Raw genomic sequence first — 15882 nt, 5'->3', positions numbered from 1 at the left:
GATACAGAGTGGACCTTTGAGTGTGTGTGTGTGTGGGGGGGTCTCCCCCGCTGCGGTCATGGTCTGTTTCACTTTCTCGAAACGATGAGAAATCATGACGAAGACATTTTCTCGTAATTGATTCAGTCAAAAGTCTATATATTTCAGATCAACTAGCTTCTCGTTAACCCTGCCCATTCCATACAACCTAATGACGCAGCAGTTTGCTATTTTTCTCGTTAAAACGGATATTAAGAGTAGTACTGAAATGCCTGACGAGCTTGCAAAATTTGCCCGTTACTTTCTCAATAAAACGGCGACGTAGCGTCCTTCAAAAGACTCCTGCCACTCCCTAGCGCTCGTTCCGAACATAACAACTCGAGCACAGTGACAGAATGATGGCACCCCAACGCCGTAAACGTATCAGAATCGACTGTTGCTTGTAATATCGCATCAAACGCAATCACGTTTGGGGACATTGGGGTTACGGCTTCGCGTAGATATTTGCCTGCTAATCTACTTACGTGCGTCAGCTGTCATAAAGATAACCGAGATTATACCAGTCACTGTCTCAGGGACATGGAACGCGGTACGAGTGAGCGCGCTCTCTGGTTTAAAATGTAATTTGGATGCAAAGTCAATTACACGGCAAATACTAGTATACAATTCACCTCCATTTCACATTGAGAATGCGCTAACCTAAAATGTTACATCACAGGACGTCATGTGTAGTAGAACACCGATTTCGCCTGGCAGACCTGCAATAGTAGATACATGCATTTAACCATATTTGAATCTATCTATCTTAGGAGTTTTTGTCCATCTAATAAAGCCTTGGGAATAACGTCAATAGTTATATACTAAATACAATAAAAGTCTGGCGTAACCAGGACATTTCTTAAGAATCTTAGTGTACAGTAGCGAATTCAAACATAGCATTGTAAAAGTTAAAGACTGAAAGTAAACAGCCTAAATGCATCTCATACTTTCTAAATTAACAATCGATAGAGAAGAGCTCATCAGGCCCTGAAACGGCCAAATGTAGTTCTATGGGCCTTTCCTGAGAAGGAAAGTAATTATAAAGAAGTGGCAAAAATTAAAGCACAGTTACCTCCACAGACGGGTGGCTCTGGTAGACAGCTTAACAGACGGCACATAGAAATCATGGAATCTTCAACAGTCAACAGCCGGTCTGCGGATAATATATAAAAACGGAGTTGGTGTTCCTTGTTTGGGACGAATAGTATGTATGGGTGTAGTCATTATATATATTAGTCCAAACACCGTACAACTAAAAAACGTGTAGTACTATAATTGAAAAAATACCACAACTTGTCGACCAGTCAGTGAATTATGTTATCAGATGAGGGTGTCCATTCCGATTCGAATTGCTTTTACCGACTGCTGTGTGCTGAGCGACGGTACAGATGTTTTTAACGAATCTATTCAGAAGAACGGGAGATTACTGAGTTCAGAAGAATCTATTCACTGAATTCTATACACACACCATCGCTACACAGGAAACACCTGCCGTTAAGCTTCCACAGGAAAACTTGTCACATGATCACTGATCAGTTACGTACGTTCACTTCGTTTTGTCTTTGATTTCTTCGCACAAACATGTCTAGTAGCAGGTCAGCTGTGGCTGGAGCGAGTGGACAAGACATGCCTTGACGTGTAGTGGCATGCAGTCGGTGTTTTCTTCTACATATATGAAGTGCCTTAGTGTCACTAAAAGAAACTCACTATCTTATTATGACTAGCGCCAAACCAAAACTACCCCCACCCCTCTCCCCGATTTAACATACAGTGCCTTGCAGCTAAGCTTATGATTACGTAAACGTCGAATTACATTTGAGATTTCTTGATACTCAGGTTTCATGATCAACTGTGCTAGCTTTTTGGTTGTTGTCCTTGGTGCTGAAATACTCATCGCTTCACAAGTCTGTCCAACGGTAGAGAAATATGTCAGATCAGACAACACCCAAGGGCCCTTAAGTAATACCGGTCTGTTAGACTACACAGACTGTTCATCAATATTAATATGCGCCACTCAGTTTCCCCTGGATCCCAAAGTACACCCTAACCGGTTTGCTGTATGTTACCGATCAACATTTCGTGATTTTATACATATCTGTTACAAACCTATAGTCTCGAATCTTGCTAAAACGCCGTCCTTACAGCATCTCTTGACAGCATACAATGTGGTTATGGCAAACTTCACAGCTCATCTTTGATCCAAGAACTTTCCATCAACTTTCACCAGCTCCAGAATGTTAGCAGACGCGTTGGTCGTTGGGGACAGAACACCTAGTACTCGTGTGGTCATTTCATGACTGACCGTGCATGTCGTTCCTGAGGACGAATTGCCGGAAATGACGGAGCTGCTCACCTTGGAGTGTCTACAACTGTAACAGGAACAACAACGGCAAAAATACAGAAATAATGGCGACAGTCGGCGCACGCCCCAAAAGTTACTTTTCAAATATAGTGGTAGTGATTTCTAAACAGAATAAAAACAAGGCTATGAGCATCTCATTGTTGGGTGATCACAACGATTGTCAACTGCCCATATGGCCATTTGATGAGGTCGTTTCCAAGACGATAAATATGCCCCATCGCTATGCAGCATCATGATCAGTGGGCGCGGTAAAAGCTAACGGCTTCCGGCCTCTGACATGTGGACGTACATGTAGCAAGTGTACGAAAGCCACGTCTTCCGCACTGGTGTCCCAGTGCTGATTGGACACCCAGTGCTGAACGGCTTTGTTCCAGTGCTGAACGGCTTCAGTGCTGAAGCTCACTCAGTTCTGGAATTCCAGTGTTGAACATTAAGGGTAGTGGTCGACGGCTGGACGGTTTTCTCTGGAACTGTTTGAAATTGTGGTGGAAATGACGGGATTTCCCATTTATGTTTTGTGTGTTTACGGGCGTCGAAATAAAAAAATGTCTACGGCCTCTGCACACCCCCGCGTCCGTGAAAATGGTAGGGTCTCATGGCCTTGACTGTTGTTAAAAGTATGCCGGGTTTTACGTGCATTCAGAAAAGGGGTCAGACAAAGGGGTGCTTGGTTCCGATAAAATTATTTTTTTCGACAAAACGCAGGTGCGGAAAGGGGTCGGTGATTTGTTGTTCCAAATGTTAGATATAAGATAGAACAGGGCGGAGCTGACAGCAGTGCCGAACTACTGTATTAACGTTATCTAAGTTTTAACGGTTTATAAATTGCAGAAAAAAATGTCGACCCCTGTTTACACGGAGTTTTGGTGTATGATATGCTATTGGGATCCAGTTGATGCGGATTTTTTTTCTTTTTTCTTTGTGTCCTTGTTTTCTTGAGTGTCGAAATAAATTTTTGGACGACCTCTGGACACCCTCTATACTCCTCTGCGGGCGAAGTACCCTGGCTGCCGAAAAAAACGGTTAGCGGCCTGTAAACTTGGCTGGCACCCAGGGTAACCCTCATGCGGCTGGCGATTCACGGTTTAGGTTGTTGTGATAGTGTACGCCGAAATTCGTCGTGTTCTACCATTTTTAATTGGTTAGGAATGGGGGTGTTTTGCGGTGATAGAAGTTGTTTCAGGCGACAGAATATTCCCAGGCGACAGAATATTCATTCACGTTGAAGGTGGAGGCCTTAACGCCTGAAAGAAGAAGAAGAAGTTTTCTTAGTACGGTAGTAGTGAAGGCGTCATTGAAGGTGTCACGCAATGGAATGGTCCTGTTGGTATAGTGTCATACGGCTGACATTATACTGTGTATAATGTCCTTGGCCTGACGGTTATTTTTATCGCCACCTGTTATATAACAACCAACAGCACAGATCCGGTCTTTACTTGTTCAGCGACCGTGAATATAGCCTGGTATCCAGTCTTATCGTGGTTGGGGCATAGTAGTTGGGACAGGCTGTCTTCGGGGCTCTATACTTTCCACCCGCCCAGTACAACAGGCCGCCCCGGTAGGAGTGTTACGCTATTATAAATAATAATAACTTTATTGCGCAACAATTGTACAGTGTACAAAGTATGGCATCTACTAACTTAAAAGTAAGTACACGTCAACTACATTTTCAAAAGGCTAATCTAATACAAAAGTGGGTGGCTAGTATGAGATAGGTATCAACTTATACAATCGTTGAAGGAGTTTCTAATATCCATGCAGTCTTTAATTAACATATATCCCTATGTATAGCAGATGACACGCCGAGGAGTTGATTTGCCCCACCACGATCTCCCATCTACCTGTCGGGAAACCTAGCTGAAGCGGGCGGGGACTGAAGAGCTCCTGCAGCCCCGAGGAAAACCCGCCCCAACCTGTAATTAAAACTTGTGTAGAAACAAGGTTTTCCCAGCTAGTGGAAAGTTTACTGCTACTTCTCAAGCCGTGTTTTGGATAGAAACATTGCTGTCAGATAACTGCTGTAACCTTTTGAGGTAGATAATTAAAAGCAAACATTGCACAACCGAAATGCATGACTGGCCACCTTCGTTAATAGTCCATAGTGACGATAAGACTGGATACCAGGCTACCACCATGAATAAGGACTTCTGCTTTTCCGGCGCTCCATGGTGACAGGTATAATGGTACAGGAAACGTTACGCCAGGTGAGAATGAATACCCCATCAAAACAAAACGCACCTACTGCTGACTTCCCCTTACTGTACAGGTACAGGTACACACCTAAAGCAAGGCAAGGTAAGAATGAATGTCCCCATCAAAACAAAACACACCTACTGCTGAATTCCCCCGCCTACAGAAACTTATGAGTAAGGATAAGGTCAAAAGGTCAGTTAGACGAAACCATAATACCAGTATATAGGGAGATTAGTTTTTCACGGTAGTCTTAATTTACATGTTCGTACCACGCTGTCTTTTAAAAAATAAAGTTCTTGGATAGAAATATAATTGATATTTGTTTTATTTGTTAAATAAGGTTGTATTTTGCTTGCTTTTTTCAGTATTTTTGAACCATATAGAACAACTCCTCCCTATGTATAAGTCGTCTCGTCCAAGACGTGTGCATGTGCTAACCCGGAAATAAGCGGACATAGAGTATATTTTCATCGAGGAGTGCTCGATTGAAAGCAAGCTTTTGTTTCTGGGGCTTTGTTTATTGTCTCCCATTGCTGCGGTATGTCCCGACTATTCACCTTGAATGTTTTTACGCTGGCGGTACTAAAATAGGCGAGACGGGACGTTTTAGGGAAAGCCCCTTGGCATATTATGTTAGCTTGTACAAGCTAACCTAGTAAGGTTCATTAAGAAAAGGGACCTCCTTGGTTCATTTGTGCGTTACCATTTGTGCTATACCACGGAACCTGAACCCCAGATATGCGGTAGCAACTGCTGAACATCATGGTGCGTTGTACGGTTTGCTGTGGATACGAAGCTCTTGTCTGACGAGGCCTGATGCATATGATACAGAGGAGTTTGTATCTTCATGGCGGCAGACGAAGATGAAGGGATGTCCCTCGCCAAGAACATGGTAATTATCTGTATCTGTATAGCCGGTATAACCGCCCTTCGGCGTAACACACCAGCTTTAGGTATTATGAGTCAAGCCAAGGAGCGCCAAGGAGGTTTAAAATCATTACATGTACTTTAAACCTCCTTGGCCAAGTCAAGTCAAAGTTTATAACACAACAATTGTAACAGGTTACAATGTAAGGCAAAGAGTTTTATACCAGGCTGCTAGCTAATTAATCTACACATAAATTGAAAGCTTCTTAAGTTTACAAATATTGACATAGATATCAGACATAACAAGGAGATGTTACGTTTTGTCTAACAAAAGCCTAGACATAATATGCTGATACTCTTAACGTGTAAACAAAGGTGTTATACTACTTTTTTTTGCATGCATGATACCTGGACAGACATAAATTGTATTGGGACAGGACTCAGTTGTGGGGCTTGGCAGTAGCGAAGAAGATTAGCTGCACAGTATCGCATGAGAGAGCACAGTTCCTTACTTAAACAAACAAATAAAGGAAATAAACCTTACTAATACAGTTACTAAACAACTATTTTATCGGTAAGTAGTTTCATCAGGTTGGTAAGTCACTGAGTAACGAGACTCTTTTTTACACCACCAAGTGTTCTATTCACAGCCAACGTGTCAGTGACCGTCTGTCACCTTCCCCAGGACAATTCTGACTGGTTCACATTACACTGCAGCACAGGTGTTGCTACTATAGATGACTAACCAAGCGTAAATTGCCCTAAGGAAGGTGACAGACAGAAGCATCGGCTTTGAATATAACCTCACCTCACCTCACCGGTCCCATAGCATAACACTTTTATCACATATTTTATCTATACATTATGCTATTCTTCACAATGCATTTTACTGTCCATTGATTTACGATGAAGTTGATAATTTGTCACATTGTTTATTTACAGGAGCTGGTACCATTGAGACCCAAGAGGCCGGTGGGGGAAGATGAGGTGTTGCCTAACCCCATGCAGGTGGTCATCTACGGGAAACAGGACAAGCTGAAGAGGATCATGGTAAGAGCTCTGCCCTTCAGGTTCAAGGCTAATCATACTGAATTATATACAGTCAAACATCTTGTAAAATGTTAAACTTTATTTCAACACAGTTAGGTTACACAGAGATCAAGTTTTCGACGACCACTGTTGCCTTCATCAGGATAATTAATGACCAATCACTCCAAAAGGTAATCTTGTGAGAGTTACGGTTACAGACACATGACTTTACGGATACGTGATGTCTGCAATTGATCAAAAGTGCCAGGGAGTTTATATCATCCACAGTCAAACCTGTACAAGTTACCACCTGACAGCTCCTTGTTACTGCAGAAAAGCTGGTTTTGAAATCGTGTTCGTGAATGACTTTTTTTCTCCTTTTGTTTCCAGAAAAAGGCATATATTCATGTGCGGAAATATGCTGGTGAGTTAAACTTAATTTCTTTCCAGTAAAAAATGCAGAAGCTGAATGCAAATCACTCGAATTTTCAGTCACAAATAGTGTAATTAAACAGGTATGTTGATTATAAGTTCTTGAATGTTTTAAACATTTTGAAACATTTGGTGCAGCCGAACAGTAGCCGACCTGGTCGAAAACACCAGCTAACCACAGCCGACCTTGCTCACAGCCTACTCCTAACCATGGCTGGGGGGAGTTTGGCAGTGTTCGGGAGGCCATATTCAGCTGTGTGACAGGGACTTAACGAAACTGGCATCATTTTATTTACTATTATTATGTTCTGCATCAATTTCCATTACTATTAATATTATGAGTATTGTACGCTGGATGGTTCACTTTCTGTTTCCTTATATTTGAAAGAGTATAAAAAAAGAAGACAGACTGGCATCATTTCCCTGTTCTTCTCAGGGGTCTGTATCAAGCTGTTCTTCCACGAGTCGAGAGGAATCCTCCAACGGTTGCCGCTAATCAGCCAAGACAAGGTCCAGGAGATCAGGAGGCACGCCCGCTGTGGGCCCGACTCGGACTGCTGCGGCTGTCTCGACAACCAGGCCGACTATGACTGCACCGTCAGGCTGGACAACCTGAACAGCATCATGGCCTGCAAGGACACCGTCGTGCTGTCCTTCCAGGAATGGGGACAGCTAAAGGTGAGGAAACATTCGGTTTAGATACTGTTGAACTTTAAATCGATACTTGCTAAGGTCAGTTAAGCAAGTATCAATTGATTTCTTTGTAAACTTATGCCCAAAGGCTAATTGAAAGAGAACTCAGAGATTCTATAATGTAAAGAGGTAAAAAAAATGTCCAGTCAATGGCATCATGGCCTGTAAGGACACCGTCGTGCTGTCCTTCCAGGAATGGGGACAGTTAAAGGTGAGGAAAGGACCTGACATTTGGTTCAGATACTGTCGAATTTTAAATCAATACTTGCTAAACTCAGTTAAGCAAGCATCAATTGATTTCTTTGTAAACTTATGCCCAAAGGCTAATTGAAAGAGAACTCAGAGATTCTATAATGTAAGGAGGTAAAAAAAGGTCCAGTCAATGTTTAATTCAGCAATCATGGCCTGTAAGGACACCGTAGTGCTGTCTTTTCAGGAATGGGGACAGTTAAAGGTGAGGAAAGGACCTGACATTTGGTTCAGATACTGTCGAATTTTAAATCAATACTTGCTAAACTCAGTTAAGCAAGCATCAATTGATTTCTTTGTAAACTTATGCCCAAAGGCTAATTGTAAGAGAACTCAGAGATTCTATAATGTAAAGAGGTAAAAAAAATGTCCAGACATTTGTTTAATTCAGGATCATGGCCTTTAAGGACACCGTCGTCCTTCCAGGAATGGGGACAATTAAAGGTGAGGAAATGTCCTGACATTTGGTTTAAATCAAGTTTAGCAAGTATCAATTAATGTCAACTCTGAAGAAAAGGGACTTCCTTCAACTTTTGGGGCCAAACTATGAGCATTTTGGAGTGGATTTAGAGCCTGAAATGTTTTTTTTTTTTGCAAATCAGAAAAAAATGAAATGGGTGAATCTGAGAACCAACATATCAAATAGGTGTGGCCTAATGTACCAATATTGTGTATAACTTAGCAATTTTGTCATTTCATAATTTTTGTTTCCCAGGAAATTTTCTTCACTGCTTCAAGGCGGTGTAACAAGAAGCTGGAGCAGTTGCTGAAAAGTTGGTTGTCGGAAAAGCCTTGGGACAGTCATCAGTTTGAAGTGGACATTCCTCCCAATCAGAACCTGACCCACGGAAAAGCCGTGCTGTGTGTCTACCCGAGGTGGCTCGCGCTGTCGAAGGTGTACACAGAAAAGGAGGTGAAGGAAAAAATAGCCTGTCAGAACCTGCCGGTGGAGGGAGAAGAAAAAGATGAAGAAGAAGAGGAGGACATCGGAGCACAGTTGCCTTTCAGGTACTCATGATTTCACTTTCACTTCATTTATTTAACTAAGAAATTACATCTCAGGCCATTTTGGCTTAGCCTCATTACCAAACCTATTATAGCTCCCGAGTCCTACATCCTCTACGCAAATAGGAGAGGATGTAGGACTCGGGAGCTATAATAGGTTTGGTAACCAGGCTAATTTTGGCTTGCTTTTCAGGTAATCTTGTATATACATAAAAAGTACACACAACAAATACACAGTACATAAACAATTAAACTTAAGACATTTTAACAATCAATTTAAGTTTTATGTTATACCTGGGCTGCGATAATGTTCAATATGGGTGTTCAGGCCCATGTGACAACCAGTTGTATCACATGGGCTTTGAAATGCTTCCGTTGTGCCGCTTGTGCAAACTCAAATACTGGATCAGGATGTTGTTACAGTTTTGTGCGTGCTAAGCTTCACAGTTTGACAATACCCTGACATTTTGTTTTGTTTATTTATTTAACCAGAGAACATATCACCCTAAAGGGCGGTTTTCAATGCGCACTGGAGGGCAAGCCCCAAACACATAAGATAATAACAATACAACATAAAGTAAATGCTGAATGAACAAACTTATGTACAATCAAGGAGCAACTTAAAATAAAGTATTATTTAGTAACTTAATGGTAAGCAGGAACTTAAGCGTAACAGCAGAATAAGTGGTCCAAACTTGGCATACATCAAATAATATTGAAACAAATCAAGCATACAAAATTTACCTGTCCTGTGACTACAGAGTACCGCTGGTGGACCTGCGAACCTTCGGTCCCAACCACAGTACCGGCTTCTACCTGAAGGACTTCAAATTTGACCATCGGTTGTGTGTGCTAATCTTCACAGTTTGACAATATATAGTGACAATCCATCCCTGCTACAGAGTACCACTGGTGGACCTGCGAACCTTCGGTCCCAACCACGGTACCGGCTTCTACCTGAAGGACTTCAAATTTTACCATTAATTAATTAATTTTTTTTAATTGGTTGTGTGTGCTAAGCTTTACAGTTTGATTATATAATGACAATTCACCCCTGCTACAGAGTACCGCTGGTGGACCTGCGAACCTTCGGTCCCAACCACGGTACCGGGTTCTACCTGAAGGATGTGAACGACAGACAGTACTTCCTGCGCTGTGAGAAGGGAGAGGACATCAACACCCAAATAGACGAATACAGGGACGACCTGATCAGGCACCTGGCTGCTAAATACCAACACGCTTCCAACATCGATAAAGCAACAATATCAGAGGTGGGAATGTTTAATTTGCAATATGAACAGTGAGTAGCCTGACGGTGAGTAGCCTGACAGTATAATAGAAATATTTGACAGTGGTTTCTGAACAATTTTTAGAATGATCCATGCTTCCTAAGCTTTGAGTGTTGCAGGTAAAATTTGTCTAGTACACGTAATTATCAATGTTAGTCCTGCACCTGTAGGTTCTGGATTGGAATTCCTGGCAGGCCATAGTGTGGTCACCTTGGGAAAGGCACTTTACCCCAGTCCTATTACCTCACTAGGAACAGATAGTAAGATGTCTGAGAAGGTGCCAGGTGAAGGTGTTCCTTTGAGAAGGAGGCAAGGTGGTATTGTGGTTAGGATTGTTAGGCTCAGAACCTGAGGTTCAAACCCCTGGCAGGCTACACTGTTGTTTCCGTGGGCACTTTATTTCCTCATGATCACTTGACTCAGGTGAAAATGAGTACCTGGCCTCAGTTAGGGACATCCTCTCTGATGGGATATCAACCTGAAGGTCCTATGTTTGAGGACAGCCACACAACTCCAGCATGTTTATCATTTAACGATGTTCCTTTTTTCAGGTTTTACAGCGTGATGGTTTCTTACTAAATGTTGGGGTGTTTGCGGAGAAGCCACAACCCGGGAAAGACTGGAGTGTGTACGTGTTTATGACACACCAAAAGACTGATCTGGAGACATTGGTAAGTACCTTTTTGTATGTACTTTGTGTAAAATGGTTTACAAAGTTCCAAATAACGATTCTCACAATAACTCTATTTTCATACACATTTTGTGTTCACTTTTTAAGTAAAATAATATGTTTCTGTATTCATGTGTATTGTAGACATCCTTGTTTCTTTATCTAATAAAAGAATATATTATATATATTGGTTTATTTCACAAATACAATAAACAGTACAATTGGCATGTTTCACATCGCAGCCACAGGCTGAATTGCATGCACATATTACATATCACTTATTAAAATCATAATGCCGCAACTATTTAAAACCCTAGCTTATTTTCTTCTAAATACTAGTAAAGTATATACAAGGACACTAAATACAAGGACACTAAATACAACCTGTAGGCACAAAAGGACTGTACGGATTACCTACTATACAGAGTCATTCAACAGTGTGACAAAGTATGGGATTGAGCTCTTTTTATAACATTTTTTGACACTTTTTATGACATTATGATATTCCTTATTACTCTTTTCTCCGCTAAAGGTGGAGACGAGGAACCTGCAGTTGGTCTGCCCTCCCCGCCCGGTCGCCGTCAGTGCTGGGATGCACTGGAAGCTAGAAGAGACCAAGGGATACAGGGTGGAGAACCCCAAAATGGATGAGGTATGTTTAGTTGTGTTTACATGTCATGTTGTTCATTTATCTAGATTAATTTTTTGTTCTTTCATTTAAAGCAGCCTTCATCTTATTTACTGCAGATTCTGAAATTGAATTTATCAACTGAATTTCGTATCTTTGTAATCACTAGTTTACATCTCTTGTTAGTGTTCTCATGTTGTAATTTTATGAGCAGAAGATTCCTACAGACTGAGTACATATTGTGCTTTTTTGCCAGTGTGCTCATTAAACACATGTGAACAAAATACTGTTAGGAATAGATAGAATAAACTGATGAGGTAGGATCAAAATATATTATGTGAATTCTCTCCCACGGGGTTAAAGCAAAAGGAAATATTTTGCTTGGCAAACTTGTCGTTTAATTGTCGCTAAGCTAGCTATCACTGTCTAGTGGAAAGGGGGCTTTTAAGCTATTTCATGTTTGTATTTGTATCTGTATCGGTATAGACATTTGTATGACTTTTGCAAACTTTTCTGCCTACAGCAACTCCAGTTGTGCTATGAAGCTCTGATGGAGGAGACCCACAGCCCTGCGGACGCCCCCAACATGTCCAGCTACCAGTTCACGGTGTCTCCCGTCCGAGGCAGCCACACCAGCTCCACCTTCCACGGCAATCTCTGCTTCCAGGCAGGAGGGAAACCTGTCTTCACCTTCACTGCAGACTTCAGCATTAGGGTATGTCTGGCACTATAGAATTTTAAAGTACTGTACATCAAGAGGAAGACAAAAAGTCCCATCTAATATTATGAGAGGAGGGACTCTTTAAAGGAGCCAACAAATGCCATGATCCTAATATTTCTACAGACACAAAAAAACATCACCCTCTAACATCACAGAACCCAGTGGTGCATATTACAGGATATTTCATCTTCCACTGTTCTAGTAAAAGATTCTGAAGTCAAGTTACCCAACAGTTTAGAGTCAGTATTTAGACTTGTTACAATACTATACTGTTATATACTATTACAATACTTGTTACATACTATACTGCTATATTCATTGTCTGTCTGTGATTATCTTGCTACTTGGACTGCAATTAGCCTCCAGGTAAGAATTTGCAATAAACCTATTAATTTTTTGACCAAATTGTTTTTTGAACAATTTGACCTTTATGTTATGTTTCAATTGTTGCAAAATCTTCTCTTGTCTTTATATTGCTTTCTAAACCATCTAAATCATAAATTATCATCATTGTCTTATTGTCTTACCATAGGAACTACCCTATCCTCATTTACAGAATAGTGACATTTACGAGTCTTTGTCATGTTCAACTGGTTTTTCCCGTTTGTGCTTTCAGTTCATTTAGTGATGCTGAAGAAGAGTAACAGACATCCAGAAGTCATCTCCATTATTTATCCAGTAGTAGAGTGAGAGAGTTTGATTTTTCTTTGAACATATCATTGTTTGTTCTGCCCAGAATGAAACCTTTGGTCAGGAAGGCTACCCCCTGACAGTGAGGAAGTCTCCTCCCAACCCCTCGTGGCTGAAGCGTCGTGAGCGGCTGGTCGAGATGCTGTCCTGCAGGATGCCCTTCAACAACAACTGGGAGATGCTGGTGGAGAAAATAGGGCTGGACTACACAGTGAGTAGCTTATTGTGTTTCACAATCTCTCGCTGTAAGAGGCAGATTTGGCCTCATTACTTGATACTAGTTAATATGTGAAACCTGTTTTTCATAGTACATGTACATTGACTAACAGTAACAGTGTAATAATAAAGTATAATGTAGACTGGATCCATTCCTCAAGCTAACCAATCTATCATAGCACAGCCGTCCCTCAGTAAGACTACATGTATAGTATTACACTGGAAAGGTTTACAAGTGAGAACTTCATGAACTTGTATCACTTAGTCTCTGTATGCTTGAAGAAGCCCACAGGGCCAAGGAAGATACATGTACCACCAAGTGTGCTACAACACCATCTTCACTGTCTACCGCACTTCTGAGGAGAGAGAGTCCCAAGGAAATTACCTTACGTAGACGTTATGTCTTTCTACCAGTAGCGGTTGGTTAGATTGAATGAATTACCTCTACTTTATATATAGTGCATGATCCTTACCTTATATTAGACCATAGGTCCTCCTGTGCCTACAGGCACATTGGTCAGCAAGTTTCCCTCTTGTGCATGATCAAGTGTTGGTAAAAAAAATGTCTTGTTTCCAGGCATTACTGGCCATCCGGCAGAAGAGCCAGGACCTGTCTGTGCCGGCCATGGAGGTGCTGCTGTGGGAGTGGGAGGAGACTCGTGCAGAGTTCTTCAACTGCCAGTCCATGTGCAAGTTCCTGGACGAGATCGGGCGCCGAGACGTCATCCTGTACTGCCAGCTCACTCCACAGAGTATGTGAACAAACTTTATTTATTTATTTATTCGGCTGTAAAAATGACAAATGGTACAGCCAGGGCAGCCCAACTAGCCAGGTGGTTATTATTAAGGGCTTGCCCTGCTGACAAGACAAACATTTACACATACATTACAACAATACAATACATCAACATGGAGAGGTCAGGGTCACACACCTAAGGCTTATAGGGGTCGCCTAGAGAGTCCCATAGCTTCCTTTTGAAGGAGGCAATAGTGGTGGCAGTGCGAGCGTGAACAAACTTTCTCATCTCATCTCATCTCATCTCATCTACATATATCACTTGGTCTAATTGTTTGACTGTTATGGTATCACAGATAATCTGATAACCAGTGTTTCATTTAGTGTCATGCTGGTCCATTGGCAGATGTTATCCTCCCATCTTTTCTGTTCCCTACCCCTCTTTCGAATGTGTTGCGGATTTCAAATACTTAGGGGGGTACTCTGATAGTGTTCATGACATGGATGTGCGGATCGCACAGGCATGGAGTGCTCTTCACTCATTACATAAGATTTGGAAAGCGCCCATTAGAAAACAAACTAAGATCAAAGTGTTTAAGGCATGTATTGAAACAATTCTTTTGTATGGGTCAGAATCATGGGTCATGAATATGTCACATTCTAGAAAACTAAACGGAACATACACGAAGATGTTGCGAGTGGTTTTCAATACACCATGGTGGAAACACACTACTAATGAACAGTTACATGTATACGGTTTGCTACCAAATGTAACTTCAGTAGTCAAATGTCGACGTCTAAGCTTGGCCGGTCATGTAATACGTAGTGAAGAACCAGCCAGTAGGCTTCTACTCTGGAACCCTGATACCTGTACATGTAAGAGAAGAGTTGGACGCCCAAACATAACAGTTAAGAAACTTATTGAAACTGAAACTGGCTTGGAGGGACATGAACTTTTCTCAGTGATGTATGACAGACAGTTGTGGCGAACTAACTTTGTATGCTCCACCTCTACGGAGGATGAATGATGATGATGATGACCCCTCTTTCTTCCTCCCTGGACTGTTCCTTGCATTATGGTTTTGGCTAGTCACGTGTGGTCATACCACTTAAGTTTCATTTTTATTTACTGGTTAGGAGGTCTTCATATGGACCTATGCTTTGTTTGACTACCGGTATGTTTTGTACTTTATTATTTGGAATGTGGAACATGCATTACACATTTCAAAGATTTCACACCTTGAAGTACCTAGAGTAGTTAGGGATTTATTTCTGTTTTCTTCATTATTGTGTATTCTATGTGAAATATAGAAAACTGATGTAAAAGAAGTAACAGAATAAGAGATAGGGGAATTCTTTTTACACAACCAAAGAGTCTGACCTCGCTGACGTTTCGGTGTCTATCAGACACCTTCTTCAGAGCTTCTGACTGGAGTACTGCATCTCGCCGCTATATGTAGCCGATGTAGGTGACGATGAAGTTTACATAGGGGAAACGGGACGCACCTTTGGGACAAGATTAGAAGAACACAAGAAGGAAGCTGACAACATGGACACAGTGAAGTACACAAGATCACAGAAAAGACATGCACAAAAAGAAGAAAAGAAATCAGCAGTGACAGATCACATTGCTAGAAACAACTGCGTAATTGACTGGGAGGGGGCGAAAGTTATAGACAGAGAAGACAATAGAAGAACCCGCTGGATCAAGGAGGCAGTTTGGATCAGAAAGTCAACCCCTGTAATGAACCGGGACGAGGGGGGATACAAACTAAGCCACGTTTGGGATAGTGTTCTCGCCGCAAAAGCGCCACCTACATCGGCTACATATAGCGGCGAGATGCAGTACTCCAGTCAGAAGCTCTGAAGAAGGTGTCTGACAGACACCGAAACGTCAGCGAGGTGAGACTCTTTGGTTGTGTAAAAAAGAATTCCCCTATCTCTGGAATTAATACGCATTTAACGAAATGCATACGATCCATTACCAGAATTAGAAACATACAAATTTTACGAAATACATACAAAATTAGTAAGGATCGTATGTTTCCAAGTAATGGATCGTATGTATTCCGTAAAATTCGTAT

General features: G+C 41.6%; 1 protein-coding gene across 1 annotated transcript in view; it reads left to right on the top strand.

Moving 5' to 3' along the window:
- Positions 1-4931: 4931 nt before the first annotated feature.
- LOC109481024 overlaps positions 4932-15882 on the top strand; it is a 17349-nt gene continuing 6398 nt past the window's right edge. The window contains exons 1-11 of the mRNA XM_019783501.1: positions 4932-5465; positions 6383-6490; positions 6860-6893; positions 7338-7579; positions 8559-8851; positions 9912-10119; positions 10689-10808; positions 11340-11459; positions 11959-12150; positions 12893-13057; positions 13640-13814. Coding sequence (XP_019639060.1) covers positions 5421-5465; positions 6383-6490; positions 6860-6893; positions 7338-7579; positions 8559-8851; positions 9912-10119; positions 10689-10808; positions 11340-11459; positions 11959-12150; positions 12893-13057; positions 13640-13814 — 1702 coding nt within the window. The 5' untranslated portion in view covers positions 4932-5420. The remainder of the gene's footprint in view (positions 5466-6382; positions 6491-6859; positions 6894-7337; positions 7580-8558; positions 8852-9911; positions 10120-10688; positions 10809-11339; positions 11460-11958; positions 12151-12892; positions 13058-13639; positions 13815-15882) is intronic.

The sequence above is a fragment of the Branchiostoma belcheri genome, unplaced genomic scaffold (assembly GCF_001625305.1).
Source record: "Branchiostoma belcheri isolate BF01 breed outbred unplaced genomic scaffold, Haploidv18h27 scaffold53, whole genome shotgun sequence".
In the NCBI taxonomy this organism is placed as follows: domain Eukaryota; kingdom Metazoa; phylum Chordata; class Leptocardii; order Amphioxiformes; family Branchiostomatidae; genus Branchiostoma; species Branchiostoma belcheri.
Note: the sequence above shows the minus strand (reverse complement) of the source record. Positions and strands in the feature narration are given on the sequence as shown.